Here is a 16,120-nt window from a genome sequence, read left to right as displayed (position 1 = left end):
GTTTGGGAGTGTCTTGCCCCAAAAGGTCTAACTATATGTTTTTATTTTATAAGTGAAAAAAATGTTTTCCTTTAAAATAAACTGAATGACTTTCCCCACAGATCCCCCATCATCACATATATGTCAAAACCTTTTATGTGCAACTTAATATAAATACATAGATCACTATTTTCCAGTGACAAAAAAATCTGATCAGTTTAGTCTTAAACAGTTTAGGTAGATTTATCTTTATTTAAACACAGTGTGAAAAGGACTCAGTGTACAGTTGAGAGTATACAAACACAACAGTAAATACAAACACAACAATAACAGAAACAGAAAGCCAGGGGGATAACATACTACACAAAGATATTATAAGACCTAGCTACAGATGTCAAGTGTCTTTATGGCCTTTTTGTTGGTCGAATCAAAAAGCAGTTTCATATTGTGTTCAACATCCCTCACAAAAAAAAACAATATAAAGTGGAGTAAATTTTAATAATGCAGCAATTCAGATGATATGCCATCACTTACTGCAGCATATCAATTTCATACATGTGCTGAGAGCAGACTTGGTGCCATGTACTTGTTAGGGAGAAGAATTAAGGGGGTGGAGGCACCTTACCTCATCTTAACCCATATCCCATATGTTTTGAAAGGCAGCGATCACGTGACCAATGGGAGTAAACAAGGAAGTAGTCCCAAGCAATCTTGTAGGAAGTAAGGGAGGGTGGATGACTTTCCCTTTGGTTTTTCCCCTGGAGTCACGTGCTCAGAGCCGAGTGAACTTTTAGTCATTTTAAGGTACGTCTTCGCCATGTTTCTCATCCTTAACCTAACCTCAGTGACTTTACTTGCCTGAGCCTAACATTCCGTAACATTACGCTAATTACGTAACTGTACGTTAAGGACGTAACGTCACACGAAGTGCTGTGCATGCATTTTTCCGCAGGATATCATACGGACCGTTTTATGAGAATACTGATTAAAAAGAGGAAATTTAGGATGCAGTATAAGTGTAGTAAGACTATACTACACTGTCCAAGTTTAGAAGTTTTCGTAAAGTGTTAGTGCGTTATAAGTTTATATACAGTTTGCCTAAAAACTCCTATTGTGTGCATTTGTCCCGTGCAGCACTCAATCAGCTGGCTTCCTAAACCATGACAAACCCCTGGTCTAAGATTTTTGTTTCAGCATGCTCTAAAATGGCCAGTTGAGCTGTGAAGTTTCTAAAAAATTATCCTGGAGGGAGTATCCCTCAGATCCACCGCGTTGCAGAAGGTGTAGATTGAAAACTGCGCCCCATATTGACTCATTATCATCTGTACCTGCAATATTAATGTGTTTTAGAAAGTGAGAAACTTGTGAACATTTGTTAATGTTTCTGCAGTATTTATGGACCTAACTGCAAATAATAAACACCAGTTAATCAGGATATTTAACAACCTGGCAACCCAGATTTTGTAACTGGTATGTAAGTGATTAAGTAACTATTAAGTCACATTGAGACTGGAAATATCTTTAACAAAAGAAACCAGGCCAAGGTAGCAGCCAATTAAAACACATTAAACTGCAACAAATACAACATATAATACAAAAATCCACAATAAAACAACAACTATCCAAACATCGTGGCCTCTCAAATAAAACAAGCACATGTCTCTGTCACCACATTCTTTATGATCAGTTGATATAAGTGTTTCCAATTTTAGATCTTTTTGAAGATGTACCATGCCCATGGTGCATAGTAAGAAAATACAGTTAAACCTAAAAAATTTAAAAGCAACCACCTGGAGGAGTGTAGCTGAAACTACCAAAGCTAGCACACAGAAGGGTGCAGAAGTAGGCTAGAAGTTTGCCCAGTATTGCTTTATAAATAAAGATGTGCTGCTGGGAGTGGTCAATGATGTCCAACCCACCAAAATATGAAGAATGCAGTGATGAGTAAGGGACTTTGCATTTGTAAAAATATAATAAAGCCAACACTACAACTGGAACAACGCACTTACATATTAAAAAAGTATTTTGTATTTATTTTATTATTTCTTTTTTGTAAATTATTATCATTATTGTTATTATTTTCTCATTATATTGTTATTTTATTCATAATGTATTATTATAATATATTAATAGTATTATTATTATTATTATTATTATTATTATTATTATTATTATCTCCTCATCGTTANTTATTATTATTTAATATTATTATCTCCTCATTAGTTATTACTATTATAATTTAATCTTGTCTTTACTGCCAATGTACTTGCTCGGAGGTGTTTATAAAACTTTAAAAACTAATAAATAAATAATTGAAAAATAAATAAATAAAATGAAGCCAATAGTTAGAACTCACACATCCTTTTATAAAGATGTATTTTAGGTATTTCAGTGACTTAAATTTCACTGCGCAGGTGAAAGCCGGAGCAGACGTCACGTGACCCCGGGGAGCCAATGGCCAGCAGAGTTTCTGGTATCTCCAGGTGCAGTTGATGAACCAGAAGGCTGACGTCTGCGTAGTCGCGTCACGGCTCCGGATAATGTAACCAAACTGTAATAAACTAACAGGTTATCTTACAGGAAGTGATGTAGATAAACAAAAAACAAACAGCAGTAGTAGAAAACAGTCTTCACACGGTTTATTTGTCACCTGTGGAAGAGGAGGAAGACGAAGACTGCGGCTCATGGCTCTGATTCTGGTCGCTATCATACTGGTGTTCAGCGGGAAATGGGACAGGACTTACCTGGCAGACGGTAAGAGACACAAAATAAACTTTATTCACTTAAATTCACTCAGTTATGATACTTTATTTGGAATATTAAAAAAACGTGCTAATAGCTGCAGTGTTCACCTTATTATTTTGGTATATATATAAGTCGCAGTGAGGTGTAGGGGATGCTGGGTGGGTAAATACAGGTCAATACACATGTGGTCACTAGGTACAGGGTCACTGTCACGCAGTCACATGCTGTTGCCTGGCAACCTGAGGACCAGACCCGGACTTCGGACCCGGATGTGTGCCCCTTTGTTTGATAAATAGTTGAAAAACAGAAGAAGAGGAAAGCAAAGTGACGTCAGAGAGGAACCAGAGAGGGCAGTTGTGCGGGTTATTTGCTGGCCGCAGCTACGATGAGCGCATGCGTAGAATATGTTGAAGAACAGGTCCAGATTCAACAGGGCAGAGCTCATTAATTAGATTGTTTGAGATGTGTTTTTAAATCTGTCCTGACACAGGAGCAGTGGGGCGTTGCTGTTTACATTGAACATGTCATCCTCAGACAGAAAAGAAGCCTGTTTTTATCTTTTCATCCATGTCAGCATAACAGCCATTAGCTCAGAGTCAGCCAGGGTGAAAGAGTAAACAGGTTCACCGTCATGCACTATTAGACACTCACTCTTTGCCAAAAGCTAAAAACTGAACAAAGTCTTTTTTATACGCAGACAGTGGGCAAAGAAGAAAAGCTGCGCACAACATAAAATAGAGATGCACCATTTAGTAGACTATGACTTGGCTTTGACGTGATCGGGGTTAAATACAGTTTCTTCATTTATCAGGCCAAAACAGCACCAGTTTCTTTTCACTGGCCATCACTAAGATAAACAGTTTGACAAGTTATACGCTGTCAGTTATACCAAACATCCACTGCTCCCATTATAATTTCACTATAGTTACAAGAGGTGACTGAAAGTGCTTCTATTTTTCAACATAATCCCCCCTCAAGGGCGACACACTCGCTTCAGCAATGCTGGAGCTCCTTTATCTGGGACCCTGTGACCCATCTTCAACACTCTCCATGCCACGCTTGAATTCTTGCACCCAGTGTTTGACTGTGGCACATGAAGGGGCATTGTCATGTTTAGTATTTAGCATATCTTGGTGGATTTCAGATGGTGAGACGAGATGAAGATATGTGATCACAGCGCGATAATCCAATTTCTCCATCTTCAACAAATCACTGACCACTGTTCACTTCAAGAATCTGCAAAAATAGAACAAAAAGAGTTCAGACATTCATTTTTCATTAATTAATTTTCTGTAACCGCTTATCCTGTTGCGGGTCACGAGGGGGCTGGATCCTATCCCAGCTGACATTGGGCGAGAGGCGGGGTACACCCTGGACAGGTCACCAGACTATCACAGGGCTGACACTTACAGACAGACAGAGAGCCAGTCACGTTCACACCTATGGCCAATTTAGAGTCACCGGTTAACCTGCATGTCTTTGGACTGTGGGAGGAAGCCGGAGTACCTGGAGAAAATCCACGCTGACACGGGGAGAACATGCAAACTCTGCACAGAAGGGCTCCCCCACCCTGGGTTTAAACCAGAACCCTAATGCTGTGAGGCGACAGTGCGAGAGCCCTGGTATAGGATCATTACGAGTTAAGAGACTATAATCAGTTTTAGGATAAAGTTGGTTTGTTGCATCCCTGCTGTAAAGATGACTGTGTAAACTCCCTGTGTCTCTATTTGCAGCTCAGACTTGTGTGGATGGGAGCGAGTTTAAGGAGCAGGTGCTCTATGTGAAGCAGCCTCCATATCGTCTGAACTGCCCTCTGGAGCTCCAGAGCTCCCCTCAGCCCAAACTGACCTGGCAGAGAAACTGCCAGCAGCTGCCCACCCAGGAAAACAAGACCTACCTGGAGTTTAGCAGCCTCAGCTCGGAGGACCAAGGGAATTACACCTGCACGCAGCAGGGCAACAGCACAGCCTCGTTCACTGTGCGTCTCGTAGTTAAAGGTAAGTATTATTTCCGTGTTTAAGTGTAATGAAGTCATCTTAAACCTGATACTGTAATTATGTGTCTGCCTACGGTTAGCTATGATTTGTCCCTGCAGTGCAGTTTGCACGGGGGTTGAACGGCTGCACCTGCAAAGAGGCATTTAGTTTCAGTGTGCCTTCCAGCAGCAGTCTCAGACTGTACCTGGCGTTGCGCATGAAGGCGTCTATTGTCTCCAGCTCCTGCAGTGAACACAGATAACAGTGGAATGTCTTTCCACAGAGTCCCTGTGCTCCGGAGCCCCTGAATTTAAACATGATGGGCACCGTGATGGAGTCTACGGGATTTTGGGATCCACTGTGACACTGAACTGCACTGCTGTCGTCCCCTGGGACCCAACAGACGAGCACTGTGACACCACGCTGCAGTGGAGTAAAGATGGCCAACCTCTCACTAATCAATCATATGATGTGCAGAACACCTCCTCATGGTGACTTGAAGCTTTTTAGAATATCACTTACATGTACCCGCTTAAAAACATATTTGAGTAAGACGGTGTTTTCTGTTCTGATGATCAGGTCTCCTGCTGCTGGTCAGCTGATGGTAAACAGTCTGCTGGTGATCAACCTCACAGACCTGACACATTTTGGGCCCTACAGCTGCACAGTGAGGAACATTTCATCTGACTTCATCGTGATACATTCAGGTACGACAACTAAAGATACCTACACATATACAGTATATACTGGGTTTCTCAGATTCTTCCTGCATGTTGTGTCATATTTCTAAAGAGATCGGCAACCCAAACATGAAAGAGACACGCAAATGTGATCATGTATTATAGAGAAAACTGCTTTTTTTGTCCCCAATCCCAATCCAGATCATTTAGATCAGAGTCTCCACCCGATACTTTACTAAATAAATTAAATAGCTCTGCAGTGTATCAAGGAAAAAATAACCTGCTTCCAAGCCGTTCCTTAATGTTTTTTATTTGTATTTTTTACAGAATAACATGAAGTCTGGTATAGCAAGCCTTCTCCTTAATCTTTTTGGCCTTGTTGCTGAAGGAATTTCTCTTTTGCTTTTAGAGAGTATTCTCCAGTGTTTGTTGCTTTGGTGTAGCCTGTTTCTGAGTTACCTGAATGAACTGTGTTCCATCGAGCGTTTATTTTTGTCATCTGTACACGTTTAGCATGAATTACATTAATGAATTTCTCTTACTGGCTTTGTGCTTGCGGGGCTTGGAGAGTTGAGGACACTTGTTGTGTTGCTGTACATACAAAACACCTGTGTGACAGCTGACGTGAAACAATGAATGGGATCAGGCTCAATCTAACTCAATATAGCCGATCCAGATCAGTTACAAAATGCCTTGACCAGCCCCGATACTGATCTTAGTGATCGGTTCAGGACATTCCCAGAAAAGAGTGAAAGACAAGACAAGAGGGGACAAGAGGAGGAGCAGTTATAACCTGCATCTACATCAAAAGTCATATCAATCGTAGACATGGTCAGTGTACCTTTGGAGCTGGGGGAAGTCAGCCAGGTACACACACTTTTTGTCTGCTCTCTCACACCTGTTAATGCCACACACACACAGATACCTCCAGTCTGTATCACTTCACAGTGTCTTGGCGGGTAGCCGGGCTTGGCAGTGTAGGCAGCAGAGGTCCATCTGGTTCACAACATGAATTGATTCTGACTAATGTTACTGAAATGTGTACAGTACTTAAAGAAAAGCAACATAAATTATTTCTTTCTAAACACATTATACATGTTGGAAAATAGTTTCTGGGTCCACAATTTTTTGAGTGCGCCCGAAATCATTGCGCGATGACGCACAGGTGCCATCCTTAACATAACTCCTCCCCTACTATATAAAACTACGTGTTAGATTGCATAGCATCAGTGTCGTTATGTTCACCCCGTGTGTGAGTGGAGAGTTCACTACGTTAAACAAGCTCTCTTAGCTCTTTCAGTCTAATAATTACATGACCAAACACTTTGTTAAATGCCACAATCATATAAACTCATTCAAAACAGCCGTCATTAATGCACCTTTCAGGCGTTCGGCCCAAATCAGTTTCCCGGGCTGCTGGCAGTTACTGCTCACTGCTGTGTGCTTTGTGCTAACGTTAGCTGCTGAATGAGTCAGTTGCTGTGTTGCCGCACTTGCTCTTTAGCTCAGGGTGTGTGTGTGTGCTGTGTGTCTCTGGGTTAGCTGCTAACCAGAGTCAGTCAATGTGCAGCTCTTCGTTCTTTGTCTAGGTGCCTTCAGCGGACACCCCTCCAGCATCTTAGAGCGGCCAATACTGCTTTTTAAAACACAATTTTATATTCTTGTCGATTTTTTAATTATTCAAATTTGGCTAAGTGGTTTGTGACACATTTGTCTGTGTTGTGACAAACTCAAAACACAAATTTCATTTGTTTTACCCAGACTTTAAGTCCTTTAGTTAGAAGAACCCAGTTATACAGACTCACTCTACTGACAGAAACCATATTCCATAAAGTTTGTGACGATCAATTTGAATTACAGTATTGGTTGATTGCTTTTCTTTTTCTTTTTTTTCTCAGAAATAATTGGGTGCCCCCGTGACCTCCCTCGCCCCCCCAACCACACAGCTGCTGTTATCGCAGCCATCGTCCTCCTCCTCCTCCTGGCTGTGGCTGCTGTTGTGTACTCCAGGTGTCACCTCAACATCAAACTCTGGTACAAGAACTCGTACGGAGACTACGAACTCAATGGTGAGGCTTCTGTTGAGGTGCTGTCAGGTTTTTATAATCATGATTAAGACTGTTTTATTAACACCACGGGTGTGTCTGTGTCTTCATGTCTTCAGATGGCAAATTATACGACGCCTACATCTCATATGTCAACAACGATCATGACAGGAAGTTTGTCAACTTTATTCTCAAACCTCACCTGGAGAGTAAAAATGCATACAAGGTGCACCTCAATGAAAACGATATCCTACCAGGCTCAGGTAAGATTTATTAATAATATTACATTGAAATTAATATTTAATCCATTGTTTATGCAGTTTTTGATTGTTTTAATCTTCACAATACATCTGTTAGCTGTTATTTAACCCAATTTATATATACTTTATTTAATCAGGAAGTCACACTGAGAACATGATCTAATTTATAAGTGAGACCTACAGAGTAAAAAATAGAAATAAATAATAATGATAAGAGTTTTAGGGAAAGAGGCTCCTGGGTTACAAATTGTAATGTAAAGCTGGCGGTTTTTAACAATGCACAACGATATTTTGTGTCTCCAGAACCTTCTGCAGAGCTTCTGATGAACATGAGTCGCTCTCGGCGTCTGATCGTGTTGCTCTCTTATGCTTACCTTGAGCAGGACTGGTGCTGCAATAACTTCAGGTCAGACAAATTTGATGTAGAAGCAAAGTCTAAAACTGAGTGTAAATACTGTGGCATCATCACAATACACCACTTGAGGTCAGTGTTGCTGCTGTACACTGCAGTATCTCCAGCATGTCATATCATTACACACTGTATCTGTGTGTTTTCAGACAGGGCCTTCTGCACTTGTTGGAGTTGAATCAGCAGCCCATCCTCATCATGTTGGAGGGTCAGTCCAAACGTATGAGACCTGAGATCAAGCAGGTGCTCAGTGAGAACCAGCACTGCCTCACCGTGCTCACCTGGAGGCACAACTCTGTGGTAAGATCCACAATAACACCTGTTAGTGCTCTCTGAGCAAACAAACGAAATACGATATGCCTCACTTTAAACACCATTGTCTCCTCTGACTAAAAACCCTGACGGTAAATTGGATTTTAGCCAACTCACGTGGAGTGAATATATCATTATGTAAACTACACATGTACATATGTGCAAAGTATCTTTAACATTTATATCTTGTGTCTGTCTCTGTCTTCGCTGTCCCACTCAGAGTATGTTGTGTTTCCCTTGAAGCCACATTACATATTGACATTATAGTGAAATAATCATGTGAATAGACTGTCTTATACAACATTTTTTAGATCTCTAAGAAACACTCAAAGTTTAGGTTTAAAAAAGGCATCATAAAATAGTAATTTTTTAATCTGTAAGTGTTTAAAGGTAAAGGTATATTATGCAGGATGGTCGGTTACTGTTTTTAGACATAATAGATTCACTCTCGTTAGACATTTTGCCTACCTATATTTGCAATTTTTTTTTTGGTGCTGTGTTTCTTAAATGGCTGCTGATTACAGTCTGGCATCTGGTCACTACCTTTTTTTTTAAAAAATCTGATCTCACCTGAGCACTGTGGGGGTACACGCCCATAAACACCCCAAACACACAACATAAAAAGAAAATAAAAAAATAAATGCAGAGAGGAGAGTCTCTGTCGAGGAACACACCGCCACACACTGAGAGTGGGTCATAAGTGAGGATGAGAGGGATTACTTCTGTGTCAGTCTATGCGTTGTTCTTTTTGTAAGAAAATCCTGTATAATATATCTTCAACACTGAAAAATGTATGACTGTGTGGGTGCTGTGTGTGACATCATCTTTCTCCAAGTGAACCCAGTCCACTGCGAACCTGTGTGAGACATCACAGACAGAAATCTGTCATGTGTAATAATTATTATCACTAAAAGCAATGCTGATTTTTGTAGCAATGTAAATAGTCTATTTAACTGACAACTAATTACACAACTGTTGAAATTTGTCAGTGTGGAATGGTGTTTCAATGGAATTAAAAAAATGTCTATGAATCAGGCTCAAAAGCAACAAGACTTTTAGCTAGACGCCTGCGGAAACAGCAGGCCATTAACACAATTCATAAAATAAGGAACCCTCAAACCAACCAATTATCACATGAATCAGATGAAATAGAAAGAATATTTGAAGAATATTACAAGAAACTCTATTCTAAACCATTATCAGCTGATGAAAAAACAATAAGAAGTTTTCTTGACTCACTTGACCTGCCATCTATTGGTGAGACACAGAATGACACTATTATGTCACAATTTACAGTTAAGGAGCTGGAAGCTGCAATTAGTAGGTTAAAGGCTAGTAAATCACCAGGTAGCGATGGGTTTCCATCGGAATGGTACAAGGCCTTTCAGAAGGAGCTAACACCTTTGCTTCTGTCCTGTTTTAACTGGACTCTTAACGAGGGCAGGGCCCCCCCATCGTGGAAGGAAGCAATTATTACCGTTCTACCTAAAGAAGGCAAAGACAAAGAAGAATGCAAAAACTATAGGCCGATTTCACTTTTAAATGTAGATTACAAACTATTTACATCAATTATTTGCAAAAGATTTGAGGCCCTCATACCAGATTTGATTGATGAAGATCAAACTGGGTTTATTAAAGGACGCCAAACACACGATAATATTAGAAGAACCCTCCATATTTTAGACAATGCTCAAAAAAGTGGTACAAGTACAATTCTGGTTAGTTTGGACGCCGAAAAGGCATTTGATAGTGTTAGTTGGTTATTCTTGTATGAGGTACTAAAGAGATTTGGCTTCAATGAAAATGTAATCCGATGTATTAAAACTATTTATCAAGAGCCCACAGCTAAGATCAGAGTAAATGGAAGCCTGTCCAATACGATTCGGTTGGAGAGAGGGACAAGACAAGGTTGTTGTCTGTCTCCTACTCTTTTCGCTTTATATGTCGAGCCTTTAGCACAGGCAATAAGGCAGAGTGAGGAACTGCAGGGTGTCAATGTAGGGGGGACGGAACATATCATTGGCCTTTTCGCGGATGATGTCATTATTTTTCTTGAACAACCGGATATATGTTTCCCACACCTAATGTCTCTACTGGAAACGTATGAATATTATTCAGGGTATAAACTGAATATAGCAAAAACACAAATTCTTTCATTAAATTATTCTCCATCCCGACAAATAAGAGATACATATAATTTGAAATGGAATTCTAAAACCATGAAGTATCTTGGTGTAACTCTGACTAAAACACTTACCGACATGTTTGAAAACAATTATAGCGAAATTGATAAAAACATTCAAAAAGATATCGAAAGGTGGTCTACCCTTCCATTAGACTTCAGTGCTAGAATACAGACGGTCAAAATGAATGTTCTACCTAAATTGCTATATTTATTTCAAGCTCTTCCAATTAATATCCCCCAAAACAAATTTATAGCCTGGGACAAGATGATTTCTAGATTCATTTGGAATAGTAAAAAACCAAGAATAAAATTTACGACACTTCAACTACCTAAAAGTAAGGGTGGAATGGCTTTGCCTAACCTTACAGAATATTTTTATGCAGCTCAACTCAGGCCTCTGGCCTGTTGGTGTAGACCTGACTATGAATCTAAATGGAAAGAAATGGAAAGGGAAATACAGGGCTATCAGACCCAGATATTGGTGGGGGATAAACATTTGATTGGTGCTTTGAGACATGCTATGAACCCAATAGTAGCATTTACACTAGAAATATGGAGCGTTGTAGTAAGAAAATATAAACTTAAGAGGGACATATGCATTCTGAGGTGGTTCGCGTATGATTCAAAGTTTAAGCCAGGGATGTATGATCCAGTATTCAAAGAATGGGCACAAAAGGGTATGACAGCAATATGTACGGTTTCGGAAGGTGGAGAATTTCTAAGCTTCCAAGATCTGAAGACAAAGTACAGCCTCGAAAACAAAGATTTCTATAGATACATGCAGTTAAGAGATTATTTCACAAAAGAGATAAGGTCAGTTGAAACTATAAATAAGGTGATAGGAGTCATTATGGATTCATACAAACGGAAGGGGTCTCGGCCCATCTCTGCTTTCTATCGAGCTTTAGGTGAGAGCAGGGGGGGATCAACACTCTATATAAAAGCAAAATGGGAAGCAGAACTAAAGATCCAAATACAAGAGGAGGAATGGTACCACATGTGCGAGATACAATGTACATCTACAAATTCACTGATATGGAGGGAGTTCTGCTGGAAAAACCTAACTCGCTATTTTATAACACCAAAAATAAAATCTAGGCAACTCGCTATACAACAAAACTGCTGGAGACTATGTGGGAGTGTGGAGGCAGACCATGCACACATCTTCTGGAACTGTACAAAAATGAGGATATACTGGGAAAATGTTAATTTAGTTGTAAAAAATGTCTCGGGATATGAAATCCCAAATACTTGTCCAGTGATGTATCTTGGGAATATTGAGAAGGTTGTAATGAAAGAAGATCTGTACTTGACTAAAATATTACTCGCAGCAAGTAAGAAAGCAGTCACAAGAAAATGGCTCAATGTAAATATCCCAAGACAGGAACAGTGGTTGGAAATTGTCCAGGAAATCTTTGTTATGGAAAAATTGACATACCTTTTGAGAGTCAAAAAGAATGTATTTGAAAAGAACTGGGAAAAATGGAACATCTATATGAGACGTGACACCAACTGAACAAATGCCACATGGAACAGTGGACTCAATAGTGGCTCATCTCCAGACAGTTTGTTAGTGTTATTACTATTGTTATTTTAATTTGTACCTTGTTTACTGTATTGTTTTGTCTATATTAAGCATGTGAAAACTTAATAAAAATTTAAGTTATAGGAATTAAAAAAATGTACATATGAATTCAGATTATAAATGTACAGTTTATATCATATGATGATACATGCATCTTATGCTTACACTTATTCTATTTTATTTTATAGATGTATATATTATAGGTCAGTTTCACACTAACAGCCTCTGCACAGTGACGATATATATTTTATTTTTAACATTTTTAATATCTTAGGAACTAGTGTTAAATACTGTAGCATAATGCACATTCTGTTTTTAGTTTATTTTTATTTTTAATGCACATTTTCATTTCTATTATATTTTATTTTATTGCTTTATATTTACATCCTTCTATTTCCTACTCTTATTCTTATATGGCTCCCATCCATCTAGGCACACAGATTCTCTATTTACACAGAATTTCACTTCTTTAAACTGGTTTTTGCTGAATATTTATTTGTTGTTATGTTAATATTATTATTTTTTACTTAATTCCTTATCTTGTTCTCTGTATCTGTTTTTTAATCTGCTATTATTTTCTCTGTCTTTGCCTGTAAGGTGAGTGTCATGAAAGATGCCCATAAATAAAATGTATTATTATTATTACTTCTGTTCCTTCTTCTATACCTCGATTCTTTACCAGAGTGACTGTGACGAATCACAGTTTCCCCTCAGGGATCAGTGAAGTATTTCTGATTCTGATTCTGATTCTGATTAACAGCCTGGTGTAATATGTCGTGTTCGGTTTCCACAGACTCCATCCTCAGTCTTCTGGAAGGAACTGGCCTTAATGATGCCTCGCAAAGTCGTCTTCCGCAGCGAGTCTGCAGGTGACCCTCAGACTGTCCTACAAGACGACAAGGACCCCATGCTGACCCTTGAGTCCGACTACCTGGACTGCCGCTCGGACACCGATCCTGCTGGAGATCTGGGTAAGAGCAGCTGTCACGGGACTAGAAAAGTCCTCACGCAGTAATGTTTGGTTTACTTGTCACTCTATTTGCACATGCAAATAAAAAAAAAGCTGCACTACCTTGCACAGATGAGCACGAGGTGACTGTTTTAAAAAAACTCAATACCTGGACAACACACTGAGGCAAGCATGCTCATGTTTAACAACCATCTGGTGCTGCTGACTCTGATCCACAGATGTAAACGCCTGCCTGCCAACGGTTTGGCATTTCTTGTACTTTTTGTGTCATGAGAATTAGAATATAAAAAGTTATGGCCTATATGCAAGTCCCGACCTGATAGAGACGCTTTTCTCTTTTCCACCATGCGCTGTGCATTATTGAAACTGGCCCAGTTTGACTCAACAAACACAGATTCAGCTTCAGTTAATCTTTAACTTCAATACCGGGAAATCATTTCACATGCTGAGCTTGCACATATTTTCTATACAGGCTTGTCTGTGGTATTTTGAATAAAGATAGATTTGAGAGGCAAATGAGTTCATGTCACAGGAAGCTCAGCATTTGCTTACTTGTATAGTTGATACATCTTTTTTTTATTCTTCACTGAAACTTGAAGCTGCAGCTGGTTATCTTAGCGTAGCACAAAGACTGGGAACAGGATCTCAATATTCTCCTCAAACTCTCAGCAAGAAAGCAAATAAATATTTCACAAAATGTCACACTGCTCCTTTAATGAGTCCGGCTTTGCATATAGGTGCAACATCTTGTAACTGTAAAAATGTGTTGTAGCCTGAGGCCTGACGAGTGTATGGGCCTCATCAACAAGGCCCAGGACCCCACTGCTACGGTCTCTCATCCCCCCCACCCCAGTAGACACTGTATATACGTGTTACATTAACCCACATCTTGAACTGTTATCTCTGCACATGCACTTATTCACTATACTGTGAACCTTTGTACATCCACTGATAAATACTTTTCAGGGCTTCACAATTAATTGAAATATTATCCAAATCGCAATTTGTTTTTTACTCTCCCTCCCACACACACCCTTTTTATATTACTAATGCCATTGTTTCTTAGTTGCTTACTTATTAATTTATAAATAATGAAAATAAATAAAATGATAATAAATAACCCACACAAGAGCTGTCAGGGTTTTGTCCCCCCCCATTCCTTGGTGGCTGGAGTGCACAAATTAGGACACTCCGACGCACCCTCCACATGGTCTGGGAACAAAACAAACAAAGAATAGATCATCTGTAGAAAAAACGATATGGAAATTGCAGTTGTATCAGTGTAAAATTTAGCCCAAACCTCATATCAGTAACCATAAGATGCAACAGTAACTTGGTTTATCCTCCCGGACTCTCCTTGCCGACCCATTCTGGAGTTTTCCGATGGTGCCTCGTCACTGCTTTGCTGCCGGTGGACGGGAGGACACGCCCCCTGACTTTATTATTATTAATTATTTTTTAATTATTGGTGGTAACAGGGTAAAGGTAGGATTAGTTTAATATACTTTCTTCCCTTTTTCTTTCTTCCCCCTTCCCCCATCCTTTCACCTGTTAAACCTGTAGAGTATAGACACACACACACGCCAGCCAACACAACCTTGTCCCCTTATCCTCTGACAACACTGGCCTGTATTTACTTTTGTAGTCACTGTCCTTGTTTTGTTAGTGTTTTGTATTGTCTTGCAATTAAAAAAAATCACAGTGTGGCCAAGTGAAAAATCTTTCTCTTTCTGCTGCAGGGCTTCGCCTCCCTGTGTACAAGGCTCTGGCCTGTAAAGCTCCAGTCCTCCCTCCTGCTCCCATCACCACAGCCGAGTCCAAACCCTCCGACATCGACGTGTCCGACCTGGGATCACGCAACTACGGAGCTCGCTCAGACTTCTACTGCCTGGTCACAGAGGAGGACATGTGATCCACACTCCCCTCACTTACAGTTAACACTAAGGATATCCTCATAAATATCGCTTCACACTTATCTGTCTCAATAATATGTTTTTTTATAGTGTGTTGTTAAAATCAAATTGTTATCTGTTTCCTCTTACCAAAGACTTGTTTTTAATGTTTTTGTATTTTTTACTGTGGTGTAAAATATTTTATGAGAGAAATTATTTGAAATTTTTATGTCAATCAGAAAAACAGGGACAATTTATTGTCATTTCACAGCCAAAATCAGGGTTCCCACATGTTTTCATGGAAAAAAAAATCAAAACTTTTCCATGACTTTTCAAGGACATAATAATTTTCTATTCTTGCGCTACTTGCCTGGAGTTTTTCAAACAGATTCAAACTCTTTTCATACATGACTTCAGCTAGCGGTCATACAAGACAGGAGAGACAAAACGTGGGGAGAAAAATGATGAACGTATTTGACTGTAAACAAAAAGTGGTCACATATTGGAGCATGTTAGAGCTACATAACATCGTCAGCTCCAGAAAATAAATTTGCTGCTATGTTACATTACATGGACGGTTACTGTAACAGTTTAATCTAAAACGACATGACTTTTCCAGGCCTGGAATATTTGATTGTGAAATTCCATGACTTGACCATGGGAACCCTGTAACATCTCTCATGAAGTCCCCAGCAGAGGGCAGAGTGATGTCAGATAATAAGCAGAAGGAATTAAAACATTTGTCACAAGGTAACAGCTGACAGTATGCAGAGGTTTGGGACAGTTGCAAAGACAGCGTCTTAAAGTCAGATTTAAACCCAGAACACTCGTATCTGTTTGCAGAGCAGTCAACTGAAGCATGACAACACTCATGACCGAAGGACTCACAGTTCTTGACATTTCTGTACAGGGGAGGGTTTTGTGTGTGATGTACACACACTCTCATAACAACTCAGCAATCACACTAATAAAGCAGTTTTAACTAAATACCTGGCTGTGTCTCTCTGTAGGGGGTGTTGATATCTGTCCTCATGGAATAATGATTACTCCTGAAACAGGAGCCTAACTAAAGGTGCGGCAGG

At 39.6% G+C, this 16,120-nt stretch overlaps 1 protein-coding gene across 1 annotated transcript; it reads left to right on the top strand.

Moving 5' to 3' along the window:
• The first annotated feature begins 667 nt into the window (after positions 1 to 667).
• Positions 668 to 16,025, top strand: sigirr (single immunoglobulin and toll-interleukin 1 receptor (TIR) domain). Its single transcript, XM_050074343.1, has 11 exons — positions 668 to 783; positions 2,394 to 2,733; positions 4,458 to 4,721; positions 4,984 to 5,191; positions 5,280 to 5,407; positions 7,279 to 7,449; positions 7,545 to 7,688; positions 7,989 to 8,091; positions 8,244 to 8,394; positions 12,970 to 13,147; positions 14,886 to 16,025. The coding sequence occupies exons 2-11, from the start codon at positions 2,664 to 2,666 to the stop codon at positions 15,056 to 15,058; spliced, it is 1,590 nt and encodes a 529-aa protein (XP_049930300.1). The 5' UTR covers positions 668 to 783; positions 2,394 to 2,663; the 3' UTR covers positions 15,059 to 16,025.
• The last annotated feature ends 95 nt before the right edge of the window (positions 16,026 to 16,120 follow it).

Source organism: Epinephelus moara, chromosome 20 (assembly GCF_006386435.1).
Source record: "Epinephelus moara isolate mb chromosome 20, YSFRI_EMoa_1.0, whole genome shotgun sequence".
NCBI classification, from domain to species: domain Eukaryota; kingdom Metazoa; phylum Chordata; class Actinopteri; order Perciformes; family Serranidae; genus Epinephelus; species Epinephelus moara.
Note: the sequence above shows the minus strand (reverse complement) of the source record. Positions and strands in the feature narration are given on the sequence as shown.

Bases quoted from the DNA above. Each gene is read 5' to 3' on its own strand.
- sigirr (XM_050074343.1), top strand. From the start codon at position 2,664: ATGGCTCTGATTCTGGTCGCTATCATACTGGTGTTCAGCGGGAAATGG. The intron at 4,722-4,983 runs GTAAGTATTATT...GTCTTTCCACAG, and splicing joins TGTGCGTCTCGTAGTTAAAG to AGTCCCTGTGCTCCGGAGCC. The intron at 7,450-7,544 runs GTGAGGCTTCTG...TCATGTCTTCAG, and splicing joins CGGAGACTACGAACTCAATG to ATGGCAAATTATACGACGCC.